At 34.6% G+C, this 22,485-nt stretch overlaps 2 protein-coding genes across 3 annotated transcripts; one reads left to right on the forward strand and one right to left on the reverse strand.

Annotated features, from left to right (window-relative positions):
• Positions 1-2,383: 2,383 nt before the first annotated feature.
• Positions 2,384-4,144, forward strand: LOC131804411 (venom allergen 5-like). Of its 2 annotated transcripts, XM_059127255.1 has the most exons (5): positions 2,384-2,502; positions 2,580-2,628; positions 2,699-3,231; positions 3,746-3,903; positions 3,965-4,144. In XM_059127255.1, exons 2-5 carry the CDS (start codon positions 2,596-2,598, stop codon positions 4,060-4,062), a joined length of 822 nt encoding a protein of 273 aa, XP_058983238.1. In that variant the 5' UTR covers positions 2,384-2,502; positions 2,580-2,595; the 3' UTR covers positions 4,063-4,144. The 2 variants fall into 2 exon arrangements, with proteins under 2 accessions (XP_058983238.1, XP_058983237.1); XM_059127254.1 differs by having other exon boundaries at positions 2,384-2,628.
• A 26-nt stretch (positions 4,145-4,170) lies between these two features.
• Positions 4,171-18,225, reverse strand: LOC131804412 (uncharacterized). The gene is made up of 4 exons (XM_059127256.1): positions 18,092-18,225; positions 10,206-10,555; positions 4,386-4,496; positions 4,171-4,331 (listed from the first exon to the last, which is right to left on the reverse strand). Exons 1-4 carry the CDS (start codon positions 18,182-18,184, stop codon positions 4,175-4,177), a joined length of 711 nt encoding a protein of 236 aa, XP_058983239.1. The 5' UTR covers positions 18,185-18,225; the 3' UTR covers positions 4,171-4,174.
• Between the last annotated feature and the right edge of the window lie 4,260 nt (positions 18,226-22,485).

Below are 22,485 nucleotides of genomic sequence, written 5' to 3' on the forward strand. Positions count from 1 at the left end.
GCACACAAAGAACTCCTTGTGTTGAATTTCAGACAATTCCGTCGAAAAATGTGGCTAAAATCATCAAAATAACGAATATCGGGGGGTACCGTGAACCAAAATAGACAATTCTCTTGCAAGGGATAAAGTATCCACAAGGATCTCCTTGCGTGGATTTTTAGACAATTACATTGAAAAATGTTGCTAAAATCATCAAAATACCGAATATCGGGGGTACCGTTATATGAGGGCTATACGATATCGTGGACCTATATAGATAATTCGCTTCCAAGGGATAAAGTGCTCACAAAGAACTACTTGTGTGGCAATTCCATTGAAAAATTTGGCTAAATTCATGGGGGCTATACGATATCGTGGACCGATATAGCCCATCTTCGAACTTGACTTGCCTTCAGACAAAAGAGAGATCTGTGCAAAATTTTCCTATCTTTATTCGTTTTGAATTTTACGCTGATCAAGGATATATATACTTTGTTGGCTCTAAAATGATTATTTCGATGAGTTACAAACGGAATGACGAACTTAATATACCCTCCACACTATGTATGGTGAAGGGTATAAAAATAACCGACAAAACGTTATGGGGCTCATTTTAAAACGTGGACTTACTTCTTTCACATGACAATAATCCGTCCAATGAGAACTCAATATGCAAAATTCATTGGGACTGCAATCAGTGAAATACCGAATATAAAGGGCGCAAAAAATAAGAGGGAAAAGGATTTCTATTCTTTCAGAAATTGTTCCTAAACTTTCACGATACCTTAAATCACTTTTGCAGTTCATGATATGAGCCATAACCCCCGGATAAGGATACAACCCGATTTCAAGTATATCTTACATTTTAACCATATTTTCATACTAATTTCTGCAAATGTTGGTAATTTGGGAAGAAACCATCCATGATTTAAAGAACCGGACATTTGTTTAATCGTCTTTGAATTATAATATGATAAAAGATATGGAAGTTATGGGGTCTGCAAAGCGCAATTTCATTGACAAATAATTCATATTACTTTAATTATTTTATTATTATTATCATCCACCTTAGGGTAAAGGAAACATTTTTATATAAAAGTATCTGAATACAAGCGTGATTCACTTTAAACTTCATATACCAGTAAGACTGTTTGGATAGTGCAGTTAACTTATCAAAAAAACATAAAGTGAATGTGGCCGTTATATGGGGCCATACCAAAGCGGGAACCTCTGTGGACAATTTTATACTTCAAGGATTGTCATCTATCGAACCTTCTAAAATACCAAATTTGAAACAATTGTGCGTATATGTGTGGATTATCAACATACCCAATATAGGTAGGTATTGTTATATGTGTTGGACAAATCCGAGGAGAAATGTGCAAAAATCATCAAAATACCGGATTTTGGAGAGATACCGTTATATGGGGACTATACCAAAACGTGAACCGATAGATCATTTTCAATATTTCAATTGATTTTCAACTTAGAATTTTATGCTGATTATGAATGTGTATGTATATTTTATGGGGTCTATGACGAACATTTAGGGATGTTACAAATGGAATGAAAAGTTAATATACCCTCCTTTCCAAGGTAGATGATATAATAAGCATTAAAGACTAAAATTACGGGCCTGCAACGCGGACCGGGCCAGCTAGTTGTTTTATAAATTCAAAAAAAAAAAAATCTTTTAAGAATGAAAACATTCGAAACTTGATTTTTACACGTTTAATACAACATTATTGAAAATCGTAGAGACTGGAAATGGAGTGGTCGCCCACAGTACGTAGTATCAAGCGTGCCAACGAGGGACATTTGCGATAATAGATGTCCAATCGTTGTTATCTCTTCATCATCCTTACACAGTATGCAGTCTTGATAACGTTGATTTCATATTCAACAGCTAAAAAATGTATTACAATAACATATCCGACCAAATTAGTTTTGATGCTTTAAAATTTGGTTTGTGGTGGTTCTGTGGTGTGCCATTTTTTTCTTTTGCTAAATCGTCAGCATTCTCGTTTTTTCAGTAATATAGTGACCTGCTACCTAAAAGGTACTCTATGGTATTTACCGCACAGGACAGGACATTTGGACATTGAGGTCAGTACGGGATGAATGTTTTTTCCCCAAACCAATCCAATGCGCTTTGGATATGCCTACCATATGTTGAATATACACTCTTCCCTCATACTCTATAAAAACGCAACATCTCGATTTTCTATTAATTGAATTGTTAGAGTTTGAATTCATGCAACAATTTTGTGTAAATGAAAGGCGAATTCAAATTACAACAATTTTTGGCATATCAAATTAATACCGCTGGCCTGAAAGGGTTACCTTGTTATTCTACCATGGTATTACTGTTCTATGATATGACTGTCAGTCGATATGACATTTTCAAAATATGTAAACATATGGATGTAATTGTTCCGAAATAAACAGTTAATAGTGAATTTAGAAAATTTTTCTACAACGCTGCTTACCGTGAAACCGAAGACAAATCCAACTTATCATTCGGTATTTTTTGTACGGACAATGTTGAATGCAATAATTTTGATCGATCTTCTTAATCTTTCAATCGGCTCAATATTCAGTGTGAATTACTGCGAAATGGACTGTCGTGGAGAACCCCATACACTCTGCGTATTTATCAAGATCCAAAATGTATTTTATCCATCTACCAATCTGAAGATATCTCTTTTTTACTCTGCAGAGTACAAACCATTCACATGCAAGCTGTTTACCAACGTCACCAGCTGTTTCCGAAGCACAACGCAGAGAAATGAAAAATATGCTGATAATGGGACACAATGGTATACGAAATCGCATTGCGGATCGTATGATGGTTGCTAATATGGTCGAAATGGTTTGGCACGAGGAATTGGCTGCAATGGCACAAATATATTTGGCAATGTGTAAACCATTCACCACAGACCCATGTGCTAATCTCACCCACCATTACGACCACAATGATGACCATGCTCATCATACCCATTTTTCTGGATCCACTAGAACAACCTATCGTGACGTGGCCCAAAGTCGTTATCTGCAGAGAAGTATTCACTATCCCAATTTACTTATTGAAAATGCTCTTCGCGCCTGGTATTTGGAAAGGGATTCAATGATGGCTCCCACTTTTAACTTTAACTCTTTGTTGCAAAGTGAAGTGGGTCATATCGTGGGTGAAAACAACTTCACTCATTTGGCTTCGCCTTTAACCAGTCATTTTGGATGTGCTTTCGACAAGTAAGATACATCATATTATATATTCCCCCAGTATTAGGCTCTTCAGACGAAACCCAGGACACACCGTCTGATACTTCCCTTCCATTCGAGTCGCTCATGACTAAATAGTCGTTATATGGTCTAACACATGTTGGAATTATATATATGATTGGATTTTAGAGTGTTTGGGGTCGTCCTAAGAATGTCATGCAGTTCGTCCCACAATCTGGATGGTACTCACCACTGGCGTACCCAGGTGGTGGTCCGGCCCCCTCCGAAATAATACAACTTTATATATTTTATAGCATTTGGCTTGAACATCTCAGTTCTTGTTGGCTGGGCCGCTAATCCGAAATGGTTTCAAAATGTATTCCTCGCTACGTCGTTGTTACGCAAGATAACTATAGAAGGGGAGGCCTTGATTCATACAAGAATTGTAACAATTTTAACTTGATATAGTTATTGAAATCATTTTGGAAATACCGACTGATTTGTAGGCTGCGGATTTTAACTTGAATATCATGTTTTATTGCAGATTGTTTGAAGGTTATCTATTAATCTGTAACTATCACCCATACCGCCGTCGTGTCAACTCCCGAGTGGATTTCTTTCATGGCAAACCCGGAAGTCTATGCCCAATTTCAAGCCCCCTACGTAACACCCGTGGCAGCCTGACTAGCCTGTGCATAGGAAGTATGTTTGGCGTTAAGGATAACTTTTCAATTGCTAATCACCTCAACTTTTTGACTTACAGTTGAAAGAAATACAGGTTCCACCACACCCTGTGGTCTGTTTGCTGCGATGGTTCGGTTATTCCTATCTTTTCTCCTTGTAATTTTCCAACTTTATTAAAACCTTACATATTTCTGATTAGCAATTTATAATTAATCTGTACAATTTATTTTATCTACATAAATAAATATTAGCATTTAAATTCGTATTTTCAAACAATTCTAGGTCAACTTTAATTTCTTAATATTGCCGATATGAACTCCATTGGAGGCTTGGAGCATTCTCCGTATAAAATCGAGCAATCTTCACCAGATTTTCCCTGGGATTCCGCTTCCGAATATACTTTATTTGCTGAGGAATTTGTAGAATCATCTTCCGAAGTCGAGGGACTATAAAGAAACTATTAACAACGTGTTTGGGGATGCTAACTGTCAATAGCTTACGTTAAAATAATATGCAAAATCTCTCCCAGCAGCCCACTTCGATAATCGAACGGCACGGCAGCATGTTCACAAATGCTGCGCAATAAACAGATTTGGCCAGGCAGGGCGGAACTGAAACAAAAAAGTAATAACGCCATTAAATATTCAAATAATAACTTTGATCGACATAGTAGGTGGACAAACAGAAATGAGTAAAAAATGCAGGAATTTTGGTATGAAAATGTGTCATGTAGGACCACGTTTTGGTATAGCCCCCATATAACGGCACCTCCCGAAATTCGGTATTTTGATGATTTTAGCGACATTATTCACCGGAATTGTTTTAAATTTAGTATTTGAAGTTCGTAGTGGATACTACAGCCTAAGATAGACAATTGTCTGTGCAGGTCCACGTCTTCGTATATCCCCAAAATAACTGTACCTCCCGATTTTCAGTATTTTGATGATTTTAGCGACTTTATTTACCCGAATTGTTTCAAATTTGGTATTTGAAGTTCATAGTGGATACTACAGCCTAAGACAGAAAATTGTATAGCCCCCATATAATGGTACCTCACTATATTCGGTATTTTGATGATTTTAGCTACATCATTCACAGATTTTTTTTTTTCAAGTTTCGCATTTGAATATTGTAATGGCTTATGACAAAAGTTACCTATGCAGGTTACCACGTCGTTGTATATACCCTAATATAACGGCTATATTCGGTATTTTTAAGATTTTAACAGAATTTTAAAGGATTTTATTGTTTTTGAGAGTTGCCAAATTCGTTCCAAATGGTGGAGGACATTCAAAGTTCGGCCCGCCAGTTTACAGCTTTTTACTTGCTGAGTATTTTACTTTAACAACTAAATTATAAGCATTGCTATTTTAAAAGAGTTTTATCAAGAAGATATATATGGGAGCTATACCTAAATCTGAACCAATTCCCACCAATTTCAATAGGGTTCGTCCTCGATCCAAACAAATATTGTTTGGAAAATGCCATCTCAATCGGATAATAAATGCGACCAGCACTTTATTCACAAAATACATGGACAGGCGGGCAGACTGACTGACATGCATTAATAGATTTAGAAAGTGTTTTAAAGAAGATGCTCCAAAACAAAACAATTTCGTTGAATAATGTCACGAAAATAAACGTGATGTTCCATGACTACCTTTATCGAGATTTAAATTGCGGAGCGGAGTGGCACATCCACAGTATTTTACTTTGATCAAGTATATATCTCTATCGAACTTTTGAGGTGTTACAAACTGAATGCAAAAGTAGAAACAAACAAAGCAAAAAAACCCTAAAGTTCGCCCGGACCTAACTTTTATGTGGATAAAATCGCCAAAAGTTTTACTAAATTGCAGAATATATTCAAGAATCCAAAACACAAGTCCTTCGGACACTAAATGACTTTCGTTCAAATGGCAGGCAAAATAAACGGTCCATTTTACCAGTCCTAAATTTACTAGATAATGAAGTAATGGAATGGAATCCCTATGTTGAGCATGTACAAAAATACGAAAACCACCTTTTTCTGAAAGGCCAACATTTCTTTTTAAAATCATGTTCTATATTTTTCTAAACATTTATTTCGCAACAAAAAGTGTAAATTGTATACCCTATACCTCACTGTGGTCAGGGTATTTTGTATTTGGCATTTGTTTGTAACATAGAGAAGGAAGCGAGGTAGAACCACAGTTCCTTTTGATGATCTACATAGAATCACATTTTTAGCCGATTTATGCATGTCCGTCCGTTTACCCGTCTTTCCATCCGTCCGTCTGTACACGACCAAATTGAGCTTAGAAACAAGTATATAAAAGTTGGTGAAAATCGGTGCAGATATTGCTATATCTCCCATATATATTGTTCATCCGATTTGTTATTTTTGCCCTTCACAGTTGCAATATGCACTTCTTAACAACGATAAATCAAATACGACTCAGAAATACCTTTGCTAAATTTTATCAAGATCGGTTTAGATTTGGATATAACTCCCATATAAATATATTTACTCGATATCAAGCTCATTGTACACCAAATGGTTAATATACACCCGAAATGAATGGATTAAGGCACATACAAACGAATTCAGCATAGAAAAAAGTGTATCGAATTTGGTGAAAATCGGTAAAGATATAGCTATATGTCACAGAATGTAACGAAGGAAGAATTTGAATATTTTTTTTAACAATTTTCACATAATTGAAAAGAGCACACACACATAAAACTTCATTTGAAATTCAAGCCAGGCAAATAAAAACAAGTAAAAAAGCAGCAAAAACACAGTAAAAAATCCCGGCCGAACTTTGAATACCCTCCACCATTTGGAACCAATTAGAAAATAAAAAAATATATATATATATATATATATATATATATATATATATATATATATATATATATATATATATACTAGCTGGCCCGGTCCGCGTTGCCGGCCCGTATTTTTGTCTATTATGCATACTTATTCACAGATATGACTGTTATAAGTCTTCACGTACTGGTCGATTAATTTTTAATTTTTAGTCAAATGAGCAGTAATTTGGAATTTACTGTATTTTGTACACCTCATAATTGAGGGCTGAATGATTTAAGAATAGCCAAAGTTAATTACTTTTTTTAAACCCATTAGCACCTCAGATTGTGCATTAAGGTGGACTTGAGGGGGTACTATTACATGGAAAAAATTCTAAAATTTGTAGATATGTTGAAATTTTTGTGTAAGATTTTCACCCCCCAAATACACATTTTTAGCCAAATCCTTTGAAATATGGTAAAATCAGGTGGTACCTTTATATGGGCACTACTCTGAAACATCGACCTACATTGAAAACTTTCTTCTACCCCTTATAATCAAAGATGACAAATAAAGGCCAAATCAAAAATGTAGCAGAACAGCATAGCATGTCAAACTGAAAAAAATTCACGTGATTTAAATAAGTAAAAATAGTTTTATCCTCCTCATAATTGAAGGCAGACTGATTTCAGAATAGTCAAATATAATTACCCATTACCGTAAGATGGGAACTAATTTTATTTGTCATTTAAATTGTAAATTGGAGACTCCATAAAGTCCATATCTTTCGTCATAGTTTAATTCAATGACGATTCAACAAATATTCGGTCATTTTTGTTTGTTTAAATGTGTGCACATCTTCCAGCTGAAGCACGATGTAGACCCTGGAGTTGAAAGGTAGATGTCAGTTAACATCGTATTTCGGACTAATTTAATTTTTTGGTGAAAAATTGTATATAGTGAAAAATTATTCTTTATTTTGTTCACAAAAAATCCACTGAATTCAATATAATAATACAAATTGAAAAAAAAAAATTGACAAAAGAAGAATAACAAATTGAAAAAATCTTCAACTTGGTCGCTGATTTTTTACAACAACCGTTTAAAGATCCTTACAAAGTTTGTCAATAGAATGTACTATTATTTTAAAATTCGATTCCATTGAAACTTTTTTTCGACATTTTCCCGATTTGAGAATTTTTGCAATAAGATCTCTATTTCGTGATTTTTTAGCGATTTTGAAAAAGTAATTATCTTTTATCTTTGGTGTTACCGCGTTAAATTACTTCGATATCATATATTCCGTTTCGCCACCACATAATTCGGTACTACACTTCCATGTAAAAAAAAACACTACAAATGTACATTAGAAAAAAGTAAGTCAAAATGAAAAAAAATCATGCAAAATAAAACATTACTATTGTACATTTCAAAAGTCAAAATGAAAATGTTAATGTATCACATTTTTACGCGATTTTTTTGGATATTATCCTTTTCGGATAGGAGACAATTCCGAATTTGTATGAATCATTAACAACAGATTAGCGGTTCTTAAGTTATAAGCGTAGTAACTAACACAACTTTCTTTTATATATAAAGATATATATATATATATATATATATATATATATATATATATATATATATATATATATATCTATAATCCATTAAAAATTCTGTAAAAACCCTTAAAATAACTGAAATCTGAAGTTGCCGATATATGGGGGGATATACGATATTGTGGTCCTATATAGACACATGTATGTCTGTGGGTAAAGTACTCGCAAAGAAATCATTGTGTAGAATTCCCTTGAAAAATGTGGTTAAAATCATCAAAATACCGAATATGGGGGGTACCGTTATAGGGGGGTTACATGATATCGTGGACCTATATAGATAATTATCTTTCAGGGGGTAAAGTACTCACAAGGGACTCTATGTGTGGCATGGTGGTGGATCTATATATACAATTCCCATTCAGGGGGTAAAGTGCTTACAAGAAACTCCTTGTGTAGGGGGGTACCTTTATATGGGGGATATACGATATCGTGGACCTATATAGACAATTCTCTTTCAGGGGGTAAAGTACTCACAAGGGACTCTATGTGTGACATTTCATTGGGGGAGGGTGGGGGGTAACTCTATATGGGGGGCTATAAGATATCGTGGACCGATATAGCTTATCTTCGAACTTGACCTGCTTGCAGACAAAAGAGAGATCTGTGCAAAATTTTAGCTTCCTATCTTTATTCGTTTTGACTGTAGCATGATTACAACAAACGGACAGACGGAAGGAAAGGGCTAAATCGTCTTAGAATTTTACGCTGATCAAAAATATATACTCTTTGTTGGGTCTAAAATGATTATTTCGATGAGTTACAAACGGAATGACGAACTTAATATACCCTCCATACTATGTATGGTGGAGGGTATAAAAATCGATTGGTAGCATATCCCTACGTTGATTTCACTGTACTAAGGATTCCTGTATTCCTTTTTATACCCTCCACCATAGTATGGAGGGTATATAAAGTTTGTCATTCTGTTTGTAACACCCCGAAATATACATTTTAGGCCTCGCAAAGTATATATATTCTTGATCAGCATAAAATTCTATGTCGATTTAGCGATGACCGCCCGTCTGTCTCTCTGTGGAAATCACTCTAGCTTCCGAACGAATTAAAGTAGATTTATAAAATGTTACTCAAATGTATATTATGTCTGCAGGACTTTTGGTATTGAAAATGGGCCATGTAGGTCCTCGTTTTGGTATAGCCCCATATAACGGTACCTCCCGATATTCCGTATTTTGATGATTTTAGGTACATTAATCACTGTTTTTCCAATATTCTCAACAGTATGGAGGGTATATAAAGTTTGTCATTCTGTTTGTAACACCCCGAAATATACATTTTAGGCCTCGCAAAGTATATATATTCTTGATCAGCATAAAATTCTATGTCGATTTAGCGATGACCGCCCGTCTGTCTCTCTGTGGAAATCACTCTAGCTTCCGAACGAATTAAAGTAGATTTATAAAATGTTACTCAAATGTATATTATGTCTGCAGGACTTTTGGTATTGAAAATGGGCCATGTAGGTCCTCGTTTTGGTATAGCCCCATATAACGGTACCTCCCGATATTCCGAATTTTGATGATTTTAGGTACATTAATCACTGTTTTTTTTTTTTAAGTTTCGCATTTGAATATTGTAATGGCTTATGACAAAAGTTACCTATGCAGGTCCATGTCGTCGTATAGACCCTAATGTAACAGCTACTATCGGTATTTTTAAGATTTTAACAGAATTTTTAACGGATTTTATTGTTTTTGAGAATTGCCAAATTCGTTCCACTTGTTTAAGGTTGGAGAGAAGTGACATTCAACATCAGAAATATTACTATATATTGCAAACTTTTCGACTTTTGGCACCCTTTTTACCGAACGTGTAATAATGTTGTCATGTATAAGAATTAAACAAATTATATTTAGCTGTTTTTCATACATAGTTTAATAGATACTTACTTATTTAATGCAATTTCAATAGCTCTGTAAATAATCCATCGATAAACTCCGGTAGTTTTCATCAAACTTAAGGTTTCTCGAGAACCATTGGAATCGGCACCAATCCTGTTTTTATATTCCTTTCGATTCGTGTGTCCTTGCACAGTTTCGTTTATATATTTCGATCTGTGTTTAGGTGAGTAATTGAACTCTGTGTGAGAATTTTCACGTCTGCGACGATGTATTGTCTGTGGTCTCAATTTCATTGGCCCAAACTCCTCTGGTAAATAATATTGGGCTTTCAAAATGTATCCAGATATATAGGATTCAAATCCAGAATCGTCAAGAGGTATGCCAATGCCTCCAATGAACTGCAAGAATGTAAACAAAGTTTATTAGCGTACAATTTAAAAAAAAAATACACGAAATCTTGTAACTATCCGTCCAATTACCTGCTCCACAAAGCATTATTTTTTTTAATATAATTTAAGTGTAAATGTGGGATTATAGAATTAATGTCAAATGTGAATACGAATACAATTCATAGTGGAAAACATGGTACAATGAAGACAAGTTAGGCTAACTTTGAAAAATTTTCAAGTATTGGCTTGTAATGTCAGAATTACTATCAAAACAATCAAAAAACCATACAACTGTTTCATTGATGTTGAATAAATAATTGAAAACCGCGAATATTCAATGAAAGGTCAACATTTAAATCAGTACTGTCCATTTCATATCGGACCTAAATAAATACGATATAAATATTGCGACGTGCAAGGTTTGGACTATATTGAGAACTTCATCATAAAATCCACATTCATCCCAAGTTACTGGTTGATAGAAATGTCTAGAAATAGCAAATTGTAAAGAATCGCTGACTTGTGTCGTAAGTTATGACAGATAAAAGTATTGAAAATTGTGACCCTTTGTGGATGACCCCAGAAAGGGTTTGCAGCAGTTTGCAGTGTTAACAAAAATGTTTGTATGTGTAAAATTTGAAGATAATTGAATGCTTAGTTGGCTTACTTTGAGCGCTTGGTTTCTCAAAAATCTTGAACCCTTATGTGGGGCAGGTACCAGAAGAAATGGTGCAATCTCTACCATCTTTATAGCAGATTTTGATGGAATTATTGAAATGTGCCAAGTTTGATTGGAATCGGATGTTAATTTCGCATTTTATGAGCTCCATGGCTATTTAAAATTTTAACCCATTGTGGGGAAGGTACCAGAAGGAGAGGACCGATATATCCCATCTTCAAAATAGATCTTTTGTTATTATAAATAATGGAATGTGTGAAATATAAAGGGAACCTGATGCTTATTTCGGATTTTATAAACGTTTTGGTTAGTCAAAACTTTGACCCTTTGTGGGGAACTTACCAGAAGGAATGGTCTGATCTCTACAGCCTTTATAACAGATCCTATGTTAATAAAAAATATTCAGATGTGCGAGGTCTAAATGGAATCGGATATTTATTTGGCGTTTTATGAGCTTAATGAATATTCAAAATTTCGACCTTTTGTTGGGGAGGTACAAGAAGGAGTGGACCGATATATTTATCCTTACACCAGAACATGGGTTAATAAAATTATTAGGATGTTTGAAATTTGAAGAAAATCGGACTCTTAAATCACATTTTATAAGAGTTGTAATTCAAAATTTTGGCCATTTGTGGGAGAGGCACTCGATAGAGTAAGCCGATATTGTCCATTTTCGCACCTGACCTTGCACTGACGCAAATATTTGGATGTGCAAAGTTGGAGCAAAATCGGATTATCTATTCTTTTTCTGTGCAGAAAATATATTTTTTGAAAATTTCGACCTGTTGTGGTGGAGGTACCAGAAAAAGTGAACCGATGAATTTCATCTTAACACAAGACTTTCGGTTTATAAAATTATTGGGATGTGTGAAATTTGAAGACAATCGGACTTTTACATCACATTTTATAAGAGTTGTAATTATTCAAAATTTTGACCCTTTGTGGGGGAGGTACTTGATGAAGTGGACCGATATTGTCCATATCGACCTAGAACTGAAGCAAATATAAGGATTTGCAAAGTTGGAGCAAAATCGGATTATAGTCTCTCTTTCGAACATTTGTGGGGAATGTACCAGAAGGAGTGGACCGATATTGCCCATCTCCGAATTCGATCTAAGTTCAACAAAAATATTACGATGTACCATGTTTGGACCAAATCGGATGCTCCCTTCGAGAGTTATAGTTATAGTGCGCACCAGCCTGACAGACAGACGGTCGGACGCACGGACAGACATCGCTAGATCGACTCCAAATGTCCTGAAACGGATTTGGTCCAAAGAGACTTAGGGTCTAAACCGTTATTTTGACTAGGCACGTTTTGACCATATCAAATTATATATACCCTCTTTAGCCATATGGCTAGACAGACATCGGAATGTCTGTCGAGTACATATGCAAGTACAAGGTGGAGCAAAAGTAAACTTCCGAAGTTTTTCGGCTGTAATTAAGACATTAGGGGCCTTTCGTAAAATGTTTAGCATTTTCTGATAGGAGGATTTGTTTGTAACATGGGAAGGAAACGAGATAGACCCATAGTTCCTTTTGGTGATCAGCATAGAATCACATTTTGAGTCGATTTATGCATGTGCGTCCGTCCGTCCATGTATTTTTGTTAACAAAATTATTCGATTGAGATGAAATTTTCCAAATAACATTTATATGGCTCAAGGACAAACCCTATTGAAATTTGTGAAGTCAGTCCAAATTTAGATAAAGCTCCCATATATATCTACGACCGATTTCATGTTTATTGTGGCCCAAATCATCATTGGTGTTTAAGTCCCTCAAATTCGTAAAATGCACGATGCAAGAATAATATTTGGTACCAGACATCAGATACAGCCAAGAAATAGCCGTTTTCAATTTTATAAAGATCGGTTCAAATTTGGATATAGCTCCCATATATATCATCCGATTTCAAGATTATTGTGCATATAATGGCTAATATCAGACCAAATGGAATGAATTTCGGGATGTACGTTTCCATTTTGCGGAACTCGTCTCCGATATATATTTTGTTAATATAATCTTTCTCGAATTGATATTATGCACTCTATAGCAATGTTATTTGGTATAAAAGATTAAAATGTCTCAGTCAAATTTAGTGAAAATCGGTTCAGAATTGGATATGCCTCCCATATATTAGTTCCCTCTGAAGCCAAACTATACACTCAAACTATAGCTCAAAAGTCGGGCGGGCCCGACTGTAGGATACCCTAAACCACTATGCATATTTAGTAGAGCTCCCATAACAAAAGAATTTATTTGAAGTAGATCATACCACCTATCAACATTTGGCTTTAGAACAGTTATAGTTTGGTTTCAGAGAGAACTAATATATGGGAGGCATATGCAATTCTGAATTGATTTTCGCTAAATTTGTCGGAGAAATTTTAATCTTTTATACCAAATAACATTGCTATCGAGTGCATGATATAACTTCGAGAGGGATTTTATTTAAAAAAAAATATATATCGGAGCCGAGTTCCAAAAAATGGAAACGTACGTCCTGAATTTCACTTAATTTAGGCTGATATTAGCCATTATATGCACTATAAACTTTAAATCGGATTAAGGATATATATGGGAGCTATTTCCAAATCTTAGCCGCTCTCGGTAAAATTTGGCAAATGTATTTTGGAGCTCTACAAGATATCTGGTACCAAATATCGTTGTTGTCGAATGCATATTACGAATGTGAGGGAGTTAAAGACCAAATCGAATGAAACATATGTATGGGATAGCTATATCGGAACCAATTTTCACCAAATTTAATATACTTGCTTCTAAACTGAATTCGGTCGGATGTACCAACAGTTAGGAATTTTTGACAGATATTGGCCATTTGGTGCACACACAAATATTGTTTTGAAAATTTCATCTCAATCGGATAATAAATGTGATCTGCATTTTGTTCACAAGAATACATGGACGGACGGACTGACATGCATAAATCGACTCAAAAAACTCTTGCGTAACTAAACGAGTGAAACCAATGCAGATAATAAGAGTGAATAATGTCAACGAAAAATGTATATAGTCCTTATAATATAGTAAACATAGGCATCACTCTACGCCTGACTGCTTCGCATTTGACTCATTGGAGTGGTGTACACCTACTTTCGGCAATTTGATATCTTAAACTTACAGCTTTTCTTTTTTATTATGAACAAATTTACAAAACCCACAAAACAAATCACATTTTCAGGTATTTTAATATATTGCAGGTAATATCAAAGAACAAATGAAACATGTGGACCAACATTATCCGCTTCTTATCTGAACTGACTCTGATACAAATTCATTATACCCTCAGCCATATGGCCACAGAGGAGATATATAATTTGATACGGCCAGAACGTGCCTCATCGAATCAATGGTTTTAGACCACAGGTCTTTTGGAACCGAATCCGTTTCAGGACATCCGTCCGTCTGTCTGTCTGACTGATTGGCTGTAGTACATCGTATTATTATCAAACTTAGATCCAGTTTGAAGATGGGCAAAATAGGACCACTCCTTGTTGTACCTCTCTCACAAAAGGTCAAAATTCTCTAACAAAATAATGTATCTTATAGAAAGAGAATGGATTCGATTTCCACTCCTTCTAGTACCCGCCCTGAAACGGGTCAAAGTTTGGAGTACCAGTCACACTCATAAAATGCAACATAAACATCGGTTTCTTTTAAATTTTGACACATCCAAACATTTTTACAAACACAATATCTGTTGTGAATATTGGATTTTTCGACCCACTCCTTCTAAAAACTCCAAAAAAAATGTTAATAATTATATGTCCTACATTCAATTTTCGATTTTCTTCAAACTTCGCTTATCTCAATATTTCTACTAATCCAATGAAAATATGTTATCTTTAGCTCAGAGGGGCTCCGCCGATGGGTGTAAAATGCCGAATGCGTCGAGCAGTGGACCGTAGGTTACTTGAAAATGTATTTTGTATGTATTTTGGTAGTTGTTGTAAGGCTGTTTTACCTCCTTATTGTACCATGGAATAAACTGTAAATTCAAGTTTAACAGTTTTTTAGAAATTTACATTAGAAATTTGTATATTACAAATGAATATTATGTGTTTTACTGCTTATTAAAAGATGACAATACATAAAACGCGTTTTCGGCTGGCTTCTTCGTAGAGGAACAAAGGAGTTTCAGATTGACTTAATTCGATTTTGGCCTAAGCCTCCTTTGTTCTTCAGTCAAAAAAAAACGTTTTATGTATTCTCAACTTAAAGGTGGAACTACATAAAAAGCTTTTTGGACTGGTATAAGACGTCGGCTGGCTTCTTCGTAAAAGAACAAAGGAGCCTAGGGCCAAAATCGAACTAAGTCAACCTAAAACTCCTTTGTTTCTCTACGAAGAATCCCACCGATAACTTGTGTCAGTCAAAAATGCCTTAAAATATTTTTCTTTTTTTTTATGAGAAATAATCTAGATTTAATTTTAATTCGAGTTTCCGACCAAAAAAATTGTATATGGCCTAAGAACCCGAAACTCTTTTGGGGGTTTGATCTACAAACCAAATCCACTTGAAATTTTCCACAGCCCAGACTTGATATTGAAACAAACATTTATGTTATTTTTAATGGTACATATTAAGTATACAAATTTGTGATATAGATTATGTCCTCCTTTGACAATTTCCCCAAAGAATTAAAATGTAAAAAAATTCAAGAAATCTGAATGCGGAAATTTCAAAAAATGTTAATGAAGGCAATGGAAAGGGGCAACAATTTAGGTTACACTCCGATATAAACTTTTAAAACTCCGATACACTTGTCTTCTATTTTTATACCCTCCACCTTGGAAAGGAGGGTATATTAACTTTCTCATTCCGTTAGTAACATCCCTAAATATTCATCGTAGACACCATAAAGTATATACGTATGTTCATAATCAGCATAAAATTCTAAGTCGATTTAACGATGTCCGTCTGTCTTTCTGTTGAAATCACGATACAGTCCATATTATTCGGTGGCGAAACATTGTATGTATAGGTCCACGTTTTGGTATTGCCCCCATATAACGGTACCTCCCGGTATTCGGTATTTTGAAGATTTCTGCCACATTTTTCACGGATTTGTCTAAAAATTGCCATTTGCTGGTCATGATGGGTTCTAGCTCCGGTGGCGAAATACTGTATGTATAGGTCCAAGTTTTAGTATATCCCCCATATAACGGTACCTCCCGATATTCGGTTTTTGATGATTTTTGCCGCATTTTTTCACGGATTTATCTGAAAATTGGTTTTTGTAGGGTATAATGGTTTCTAGCTAGTGTGGCGAAACATTGTATATTTAGGTCCACGTTTTGGTAAACCGCCATACGACAGTACCTCCAAATATTCGTTGTTTTGGTGATATTTGCCGCATTTTTTTACGGATTTGTCTACAAATTGGTATTTGTGTTTTATAATGGGTTCTAGCTCATACGGCGAAACATTGTATGTACAGGTCCACGTTTTTGTATAGCCCTCATATAACGGTACCTCCGTATATTCGGTGTTTGATGATTTTTGTCATATTTTTCCAGTGATTTGTCCAACAATTGGTATTTGTAGTTCTTGCTCCGGTGACATAACATTTAATATTTAGTTTCACGTTTTCCTATAGCGCACATATAACGATACCCACCGATATTCAGTATTTTGATAATCCTAGTCAGATTTACCTACATAATAGTTTAAAATTTTTTAAAAGATTTGATAGATGACAATCCTTGAAGTGTAAAATTGTCTATAGAGGTTCCCGTTTTGTTATGGCCCCATATAACGGCCTCACACACTTTATGGGTTTTTGATAAGTTTAACTGCATTATCCAAACGGTCTTACTGGTTTATGAAGTTTAAAGTGAAACAAGCTTGAATCCAGATACTTTTATATTAAAAAATATTATTTACCCTAAGATGGCGGGTATTAAAAATTCGGTCCGGTCGAAATTAATGGTCTTTTACTTGTTAGCTCTACATAATATGCTGAATTTTTCCTGTAACATTGAGATATGCTTGGTGTCATTGTCATGCATAAATATGAATTTTCTATAAAACTCAAGCTATTTAATGCTTAAGACGAAATTAGTTGTTAATACGTCAAGATACATGAGCCCTTCCTTTGGGCGAATATTATTTAGGTGAACGGCAGTTTTTGCTCTTTTCAACAACCGTGTGGTTCCATATCTACCAAAAACGTTGAATTTACATTCGTCTATGAAAATAATAAGATTTCAAAAGCTTCTGCTCGCGGTTTACTTTAGAAATAAGGGGTATTTTTCAGGCTATTTGCGAATACATTCCGACCCTGTTCAAAGCACGACGGATGCGTAGTGGATGGAAATCAACACCATTTACACTTTTTATAAAGTTTGCCAATTTAACGACATTGTCCCTTCTAACTATATGTAGAGCGATCGTTCTTTCCATCCGTTCATCAATTTTGCGAGGTCATTCCATTCCGGCATTACTTTCGTAGAAACCCTTTTGTATAATTTTAGATACATTTAATTAATAAGTTTCTAAAGAAAATTCCTTCTCGCAAAGAAAAAAACGTATATATACTTTCATTGTGAGGTGTACACATTTGGTGAAATTTGCGATTAGCATGATTATTTTTTAATGTCTAACTTTTTAAAGACCCACTTTTGAACATTTGTCATCCTTTTCACTTTTTTAACTTTTGTTGTACACTTGTGTAAAACTTAACCACATTTCCGATGATTAAGCATTCTACACTTTGAAAAACTGTTTTGCATTAAATTTATTCAATTGAGAGAACTTAATTATTGAAATCTAATAGTCACGTCGTGAAAAATATATTCTTTTTTTTGTAAATTTATCTACAGACATTAGCATACATTTATAACTCGATATGTTTCGATTTCATGATGGCAATAAATAAATGCAGCCAACCACAATATTGCCCGAATACCACACATCGATGGGCGCATAGATTTTGAACCGTTTTATTAGTTTCAAAAAAAAAAAAAAAAAAAAAAAAAAACTTTAATGTCGATCCGACGCTTCTGAGACCCGAAAATAACTAAACAATTTTTCATGGTTCATCTTCAACGATGTACAAATGTGTTGTTGTTTGTATTGATATGGAACCATCATTATGAATAAGCAATTCTAGTCAGCCCAGTCTAAAAAGTGTTCTAAAGAGTATTTATCAATTAACAACATTGCGTTAAATGAACTTAATGGGAAATGTCACGTTGGCATACGCATGCGCACGTTACGGTTCATAACCAATATCCATTTACATACATATTTAAAACAAATAGAAAACACAAAAGTGGAATTTAAATTTAAAATATGGGAATATTAATTAAAATGTGGGTCGACTGCTTTTTCAAAATAATTAGTAAAACAATCACGGCTTCTTTCATGCCAAAATATGTAATCCGGAATCATATTGTATTATAATTCCACCACATCTTTGGCATCAATCGTATTTGGCTGGGTTTAATTCGTTACATTCCATTTTAAAATGACATTAATTAATTTGTAATTCGAATAATTCCATTGAAAATTCGAAACAAAAAGTATAGATTTTTTTGCATTGGTTTCGTATCTGCTTTTTTGAATTACAAATTACAAAAGGAATATTAGATATTCGAAATAAAAAAAACTCAAATAATAAATTAAATAATTCTAATTTTAAATAAAATTATACGAAATTACAAGTAAAACAAGTAAAAAAGCAGCTAAGTTCGACCGGGCCGGAATTTTAATTCCCTCTACCATTTCGAAGGACATTGAAAAATTTCAAAAAAAAACGAAAACTACCACTTAAATGAAAACCGTTCATGGGGGCTATACAAAGACTTGGTACTGCATACGAAATTTTTTTGGCATAGGCTCTAGTTCCCATTACGAACTTCTAATACGAAATTTGTTACAATTACGGCGAATAATGTCGGAGGTACCGTCACATAGAGGCTATACGAATACGTGGACCTACATACGATTTTTTTGCCATAAGTTATTGTACCTATTAAGATCTTTCAATACGAAATTTGAAACGATTCCGGTGAATTATGTTGCTGAAATCGTCAAAATACCGACTATCGGGAGGTACCGTTATATGGGGGCTATACGAAGACCTGGACCTTCATATAAAAATTGTTGTCATAGGCTGTAGTACCCGTTACGAAATTCGAAATAATTCCGGTAAATAATGGCGCTAAAATCATGAAAATATCGAATATCGGAAGGTACTGTTATATGAGGGCTTTACGAAGATCTGAACCTGAACCAGTACGAAATTTGGAACGATGCCGGTGAATATGTTGCTGAAATCATCAAAATACCGAAAAAAGGGAGGTACCGTTATATGGGGGCTATACGAAAACGTGTTCCGACATAGCCCATTTACGAACTTAACTTGCCTGTTGGAAAAATTCACACGTGCCTTCTATCTCAATTCGTTCGCAAGGTAGCATGACTACAACAGACAGACGGATGGCTAAAGCGACTTAGAATTTTACCCCGATACAGTGATGGAGGGTATAAAAATAGAATTCTCAAATTACAATTGAAACGTTAAAGCTACAAAGGAATTCTCGAATTACAGATGAAAATGTTTTGAATTGTTATCAAAGTGGCAGCGAGACACCATTTCTAACTGTTGTTTAATATTGCTGTTTTGGAATCGATGAACTTGTTCCATTTGCTGACCATTTTGCTGGCGTCTATTTCTTTTTGCAAAAATTATAAAAGAATCTAAATTTTTGTTTTTGTGGGTTTCCCACTCACAAAGTGGTTGTTGCCATATGTTATTAAAGAATACGATATATTTTTCTAAAAATTAGTGCAACATAAAAACGAAAGCGTAGAAAAAAGGAATTCCTTTTTTGTTGTATTTCGTGAAGACCTGATTAGTTTTCTAAAGACTGGTTCAAATATTTCCGAAAAGATCATACGATTACGACTCCCATAGAACTCATGCAAACAAACTAGTCAAAAATAACACACATTTAATCACTTTAGTTCTTTAGCGATTTCAAAAAACTTTATATTTGAGCATTTAAATGAGTACAACTTCAAAACAATCTGCGGTTTCATAAATGCAGAACTGTCGTCAAGCATATCCAGATGATAGTTTTTTTCTGTTATTTGAGATGTAAGTTTTTATACCCTCCACCATAGTATGGAGGGTATATTAAGTTTGTCATTCCGTTTGTAACACCTCGAAATATACATTTTAGACCCCACAAAGTATATATATATTCTTGATCAGTATAAAATTCTATGTCGATTTATCAATGTCCGTCCGTCTGTGGAAATCACTCTAGCTTCCGAACGAAATGAAGTAGGTTGATAAAATTTTACTCAAATGTGTACTATGTCTGCAGGACTTTTGATATTGAAAATGGGCCATGTAGGTCCACGTCTTCGTATAGCCCACATATAACGGTACCTCCCGATATGCGGTATTTTGATGATTCTAGCGACATTTGTTACTGGAATTCTTTCATAACTAATATTCAAAGTTCATAATAGATACTACGGCTTAAGACAGCTATGTAGGTCTATGTCTTCGTATAGCCCCCATATAACGGTACCTCCCGATATTCGGTATTTTGATGATTTTTGCGACATTATTTACCGGAATTGTTTCAAATTTGGTATTTGATGTTTTTAATAGATACTACATCCTAAGACAAAAAATGAGCCATGTAGGTCCACGTCTTCATATAGCCCCCATATAACGGTACCTCCCGATATTCGGTATTTTGATGATTTTAGCGGCATTATTTACCGGAATGGTTTCACATTTTGCATTTGAAGTTCGTAATGGATACTACATCCTAAGTCAAAAAATTAACCATGTAGGTCCACGTCTTCATATAGCCCCCATATAACGGTACCTCCCGATATTCGGTAATTTTTATGATTTTAGCGACATTATTTACCGGAATCGTTTCAATTTTGGTATTTGAAGTTCGTAATGGATACTACATCCTAAGTCAAAAAATTAACCATGTAGGTCCACGTCTTCATATAGCCCCCATATAACGGTACCTCCCGATATTCGGTATTTTGATGATTTTAGCGGCATTATTTACCGGAATGGTTTCACATTTTGCATTTGAAGTTCATAATGGATGCTACAGCCTATCACAGATAGTTGTCTGTGCAGGTCCACGCCTTCGTATAGCCCCCATATAACTGTACCCCCCGATCTTCGGTATTTTCATGATTTTAGTGACAATGTTTCAAATTTCGCATTTGAAGTTCGTGAAGTTCGATATTATAGCCTATGACAGAAAATTGCCTGTGCATTATAAACAGATTTTTTTTCAAGTTTCGCATTTGAATATTGTAATAGCTTGTGACAAAAGTTGCCTATGCAGGTCCACATCGTCGTATAGACTCTAATATACGTCTACATTAGGTATTTTCAAGATTTTAACAGATTTTTAAAGGGATTTTATTTTTTTTTTTTTTTTTGAAAATTGTTAAATTTGTACCAAATGGTGGAGGGTATTCAACGTTCGGCCCGGCCGAACTTACAGCTTTTTTACTTGTTATATTTCACGACATATTTGGATAGTGATAACGTAAAATAAGTCATTGCACTGTTTTCAAATTATGAATCATAAAAATATTTGAGATTTAGTGTATTGAGAAAATAAAGTGAATTAAATAAAGTGGATATGATATATTTCACACAAACTCCAAATATAAATGTTTAGTTATTACAAGTAGCTCCACTAAATATGCATAGTTGTGTAGGGCCTCGGGCCTCGCCGATTCGATTTTTTTGTTTATCGCTTCATAACTTTTCATTTCCACATAAAAACTATATATTTCCAAATTTTAAATATATTTTTAAGGAGCTAATGTGGTTTTATCCTCCGACCATTAAGACCATTTGAGATTTCCTTCAATAGCCCTAAGAAAAACAAGTAAAAAAGCAGTAAGTTCGGCCGGGCCGAACGTTGAATACCCTCCACCATTTAGAACGAAATAGAAAATTTTCAAAAAAAAAAAATTAAATCCATTAACATTTCTTTAAAAATCTTTAAAATATCTAATATAGGAAGGTGCCGATATGGGAGGACATACGATATTGTGGACCTATAAAGACAAATCTATGTCTGCGTGTAAAGTACTCACAAGGAACTCCTTGTGTGGATTTTCAGATAATTCCATTGGAAAAGGTGGGTAAAATCATCAAAATACCGAATATAGGGGAGTACCGTTTTATGGGGGATATACGATATTGTGGACCTATATAGAC

This window comes from Musca domestica, unplaced genomic scaffold (assembly GCF_030504385.1).
Source record: "Musca domestica strain aabys unplaced genomic scaffold, Musca_domestica.polishedcontigs.V.1.1 43, whole genome shotgun sequence".
Lineage (NCBI taxonomy): Eukaryota > Metazoa > Arthropoda > Insecta > Diptera > Muscidae > Musca > Musca domestica.

What these genes read in the sequence shown, in the direction of transcription:
- LOC131804411 (XM_059127254.1), top strand. Translation starts at nt 2,521, where the DNA reads ATGTTGAATGCAATAATTTTGATCGATCTTCTTAATCTTTCAATCGGC. An exon ending in GAGAACCCCATACACTCTGC is followed by an intron (nt 2,629 to 2,698) that starts GTATTTATCAAG and finishes TTTACTCTGCAG; the next exon opens with AGTACAAACCATTCACATGC. An exon ending in GACTAGCCTGTGCATAGGAA is followed by an intron (nt 3,904 to 3,964) that starts GTATGTTTGGCG and finishes TTTGACTTACAG; the next exon opens with TTGAAAGAAATACAGGTTCC.
- LOC131804412 (XM_059127256.1), bottom strand. Translation starts at nt 18,184, where the DNA reads ATGCGCCCATCGATGTGTGGTATTCGGGCAATATTGTGGTTGGCTGCA. An exon ending in AAACATATCGAGTTATAAAT is followed by an intron (nt 10,556 to 18,091) that starts GTATGCTAATGT and finishes ACATTCTTGCAG; the next exon opens with TTCATTGGAGGCATTGGCAT. An exon ending in ATTGAAATTGCATTAAATAA is followed by an intron (nt 4,497 to 10,205) that starts GTAAGTATCTAT and finishes TTTTTGTTTCAG; the next exon opens with TTCCGCCCTGCCTGGCCAAA.